The 5104-nt window shown below is 38.7% G+C and overlaps 1 protein-coding gene across 1 annotated transcript; it reads right to left on the minus strand.

Moving 5' to 3' along the window:
• Positions 1-754: 754 nt before the first annotated feature.
• On the minus strand, positions 755-1926 carry LOC132175595 (36.4 kDa proline-rich protein-like). Its single transcript, XM_059587576.1, has one exon. It carries the CDS (start codon positions 1745-1747, stop codon positions 1154-1156), a length of 594 nt encoding a protein of 197 aa, XP_059443559.1. The 5' UTR covers positions 1748-1926; the 3' UTR covers positions 755-1153.
• Positions 1927-5104: the final 3178 nt, after the last annotated feature.

A 5104-nucleotide genomic window follows, 5' to 3' on the forward strand; every position in this document is an offset into this window, starting at 1 on the left:
GGGAAATTGGAGAGGTGTCTAACGTACGGTATTAAATCCATGCATAGAGTACAAATAGGTCTACATGAGAAAGAGAGGAGTAGACGAGAAAATTCAAAGACTTTAAGGTAAGGCTGATTGCAAAAGGTTTTACTTGAATAATATTTCAATCCAAATTAAACCGACTTATAGTAAATTATAAACTTCCTGCCTAGCACTAAATTAATTCAGATATAGCTAACATTCTTTTTCTCACAATAATGAGGTGTAAGGTGAGGGATTTTAGATTAACTTATAAAGAAAGCTTAGAACACGTCCATTTAATCATTTTTGTAGTCATATAATCTTTGTATAAATAAACTATGATGAAAGTGGGATAGAGTAAACGGTCTTGAAAGTTAATTAGTAACAAAAAATGAACTTATTGTTATAGCATATGATATGAATAGAAATTATTACCATAAATAAGGATTAGATTACCCTAAATTTAATGATTTAGTGATGATGATGAGATTGAATTACCTTAAATGAAGAAATTTGATTAGAATTAGATTGGATTTGAATAAACTCAAATTATTAGTAAGCTTTATAAGTAGAACCTCTTTACACAATCATATTAAGCATACCCTAATAGTAAATGTAGGTATCTAACACCAAACCACTAGCAAAATTTATGTCTCTAATTTCTCTTTATTCCATTTTACATTTAATTTTCAATTGCATTATGATTTCCTCCACTTATACATATATCCCCTCAATGCATGCCACCAGCTCGAATTTAAACTCTTTTTAAGAATAAGATTTTATTAAAAGCGAAATGGGGCAAAAACACATGCATAAAGTACACAAAGAAGCTACGCCCAAAACAAAAAATAACATAGTGAGAATGGAGACTGATAATCCAGATTGACCATTTTTGAGACTTGGAATGCACTGCAGTAACATTAGACGCAACAGGATCATCTTCTTCCAAGCAGCACCATCTATACCTTTACTTTCTACCTCACCTCAAAACCATATTACTTCAATTATTGAATGAGACATTCAAAACCGGACACACAAAAGTGCCAAGCTCTAAATCAAGGCACATTCTACTCAGAAACATTCTTAGAAAACAAACAACATTAGTTATCCTCATTTTACAGCACCAATTTGAAACTGAAATATGCTAAAATTAGAGAGAAGGACACACGAAACCAGGAGGAGGAGTAATCCCACAAGTTATTAGCACTTGAAGAGCCAGAGGAATGAAGATGTTGAGGTTGAGAAGCTTAAGCCTTATAGTAGTGCAAAGGCAAACAGCCGCCTCAAGCTCTAGCAGACCTTTAAGAACCGGACAGCAAACATTCTCAACCGGGTTGCCTAATCCAACATGCACCAAACCTCCAAGCACATCTACACAAAGCCCTAGCTTAAGTGCATTGATGGGACAAGTTGGTTCGGTGGAAGGGGGAGGATTGAGACCAGGAACAGTACCACCTCCACCTCCACCTCCACCTCCACCGCCACCGCCACCGCCACCTCCACCGCCGCATCCACCACCACCACCTCCACCGCCGCCGCCGCCGCCATAAGGCGGTGGATTTGTCACCGGAGGGGGGGTAACTTTTGGGGGTCCTCCTCCATAATGGGGTGGGTGTTTAGGATGGCTTGGACGGTGGGAACGTGGGTGTGGCTGTGTGCATGAACCACAAGCATGTATTGGGGGCAACACGTTCAACATGAAAACCATGAAGATGAACAACATGGCTGCAACCTTTGGATCCATGGCTTTGAGAAAATAGTCACGGGTTTCACTTTAACCACCCCCATCACAAAACTTACCAGGATTATATAGCTGAATTATATGAGCAACCCGTGACTATTTTCTCTGACAAGGAAGTAAAAATGAGGTGAATATTCCAAAAGTCCAATCAGTGAACTTAAATTGGAAATTTTGGAACTTTGTTTGGGTGGTTTGCGAAATTCAATGCCAAATCCGTGAATGTGTTCGATTTCGGTGCCGATTCAGATTCACAGATTTCCATGGCTCCCATGCCACTGTATGTTTTCCACGGTAATGAGGTGTCCTTGAGAATGAGTTTTGCATGGATGGTAGTGAGGTTACAGCAAGGCATGAGGTAAGTATGTCTGTTGGCGTGGCAGAGAAAAGTTGAAGTCTATCTGAAGCTAAGCAAGCAGATAAAGCATGTATAGGGTTTGTGGTACGTACAGACGTGCATTATTTTTGACAGCGTACGTGAGCACGTGAACTTCCTGTCTTCTTTTTGTTCCTCATTTCTTCTTTTCTTTTCTTTTTTATTTAAATAATTAGACGTCTAGAATTAGGATGATTTATTTCCAAAGGTTAAGTTAATAGTAAATAATATATTTAATTATTTAATTAAGAATTTAACCATTTTTATGTGCAAACTCAAATTCACATGTAATAAGTGAGGCACATTGAAATATTTGACTGAAAATGAGCGTAATTTGTCGGATTAGATATTGAACTCATAAGATTTGCTCCAATATTATTGCCACATTAAAAGCTTAAACTCATAAGAAAAAAAGTAAATTTAATCATTTAATTTTTTTTTTGGCGTAGACTTAAATTTCTATTCAACAAGTGAAGCCCATCACAATATTATATATTTTATTAAAAATTGTTGGTAAATTGTGCCGTCCAGATTTTGAAATGACTAGTGATTTAATAAGTGTTGTTATTAGGCTCTGTTTATTTCGACGTAAAATAGTTTCCAAAAAATGATTTTCGCATTTTACGGTTTTTATTTCGACGTAAAATAGTGGTCAACGAAAATATTTTTCTTTTGACCAAAAATTCTTCTTTAATTTTTGGAAAATGAAAACCGTAAACCATTTTCCGACTGCGAGCATCTCATTCTTAAATTGATAGACCTTGCCAAGACCCGCCCAGAATCTCACCGGAACTTGCCTGGGACTTGACCGGGACTCGCCCAAGACCCGCTCAGGACCGCGCCAAGACCTATCCGAGACCTGACCGAACTTTAACCGGACCCACCCGGACTTGCCCAAGACCCGATCGGGACCTACCCGGGACTTGACCGGGACCTGTCCAGGACTTGACAGAGACTTGACCGGGACCCGCTCGGGACCTCACCGACACCTGCCCGAGATCTGCCTAAGACCCGCCCGAGACTTGCTCAGGACCCAGCCGGGACTTGCCCGGGACTTCACCAGGACCCGCCCGGAACATGCCTGAGACCTGCCCAGGATCTGACTAGGACTTAACCGGGACCCACCCAGGACTTGCCCAGGACTTGACTGCACCTGCCCAGGGCCCACAAGGGACTTGACCGAGACCCGCCTGGGACTTGCCCGGGACCCTGCCATGACCCGCCTAAGACTTGACCGAGACATGCTCGGGACCCGCCTAGGACCTATTCGGGCAGGTCCCGGCGGGGTCTCAGGCAAGTCCCAAGCGAGTCCTGGCGGCGTTCCGGGCAAGTCCTGAGCGGGTTTGGGTGAGGTTCCGGTCAAGTCCTAGGCGAGTCCCGGTCAAGTCCTAGGCAAGGTCCCGGGTAGGTCTCGGCGAGGTCCCGGGCAAGTTCCAGGAGGGTCGCGGTCAAGTCCCATGCAAGTCTCGGACAAGTCCTGGTTAAGTGCCGGCTGGGTCCTGAACAAGTCTCGGCTTGGTCCTTATTGGAAAAATATATATATGAAAAAATATTAAAAAAAATTATTTTCCGTGCGCGCGGTAAACGCCATAAATATTTTCGACAGAAAACATTTTCAGGGAAAATGGCTTCCCTGAAAATATTGCTAGAGATACTACAAAATTTATAACATAGTATTCTTTACAAACTAGTGCAACACTTATACTGTTTTTGACACGTCTGCAAATTAACAATTAAAATGTTTAGATTATTGATGTGGCAATGTCATGTAAGATGTTATATCACTTTGTAGAAGAATTATACTGCAAGAGTTTTTTTTTTTTTTTTTTTTGAGTAAGAGGTTATATATATATAAGAAAGAAAGAAAAATGTACACAACCATGAGGAAATTTCCCGTATACAGATACAAAATCAAAGTTTAAGTGGACACTACTACATGAGTCCTATTACCATCTATGGAATCAAAAAGATCTAGATAGAATTAATTGGCCTAGAGATCTCATTTTGGCCAAGTACTAAGAGTTCTCTTTTCTGTTGCTTGTAAATAAAACTCATGAAATTAAAGCCTTCCAAATCCTCCTAAAAAATATTATAAATTTCACGACCACATAGGATTTATTAAGGAGAAATGCTACAAATTAAATACATTTTTATTTCACAATTATCCGACAATACGTACTGATAAGGTAATTTTAACCAACCCTTAGATTTTATTTTATTTTTTTAACAATGACTAGTCTAATGGTTAGTTAAAAGAGTTGAGATTTTCGGCTGCCTCATAAGCGTCAGACATGACCTTTTCTTTCTCTTCTTTTTTTTTTTTAATTGAATAAGAGAGATATTAAAGGAAAATTCAAATTTGAGGTATTAGCACTAAATTTAGGATGATAAAATCCCTTTTAAGTGATACCGTCCCTAAAGGGTTAACCTTCCACTCATAGGTTTTAGTTTTAAATCAAAAAATAAATTTTGAGGCATTAAAAATTAAATATTAACTTATAAAAATTTAACAACAAAAAAAAACAAAAACAAAATCTAGCAAGACTAGGAAGAGAGATTTTTTTACAATTTTTTTTTTTTTTTTTTTAATAAAGCCACATCAGACTTTGGCATTGTGAGATAGTTGAAAATACCACATCGGCATTGTGAGATAGTTGTGGAATTAAAACGTAGTTTCTAACATTTCAACTTTAACAAAATCTCTAAAACTAACCCATGGGTCAACATCTAGTTATTCCAAACAATAGGTTAATCATGCAAGAACAACAAGGAATAACATGCTTAATAGTCTAATTAACAACAATTATAATGAGTTTAAGGCAATGGGTTACCTCTCATTGAAGATAAGGGTTCAAGAAATCACCTTCTCTCCCTAAAACTCACTCTTTGTCTCTTGGGGAAACTTCACTTACCCCCTCTATACTTTCGCGCTTTTTGCAGACACCCCCCCATTGTTCAAAACCTCTCACTTTGGTGTATCAAGCTTT

Source organism: Corylus avellana, chromosome ca3 (genome assembly GCF_901000735.1).
Source record: "Corylus avellana chromosome ca3, CavTom2PMs-1.0".
In the NCBI taxonomy this organism is placed as follows: domain Eukaryota; kingdom Viridiplantae; phylum Streptophyta; class Magnoliopsida; order Fagales; family Betulaceae; genus Corylus; species Corylus avellana.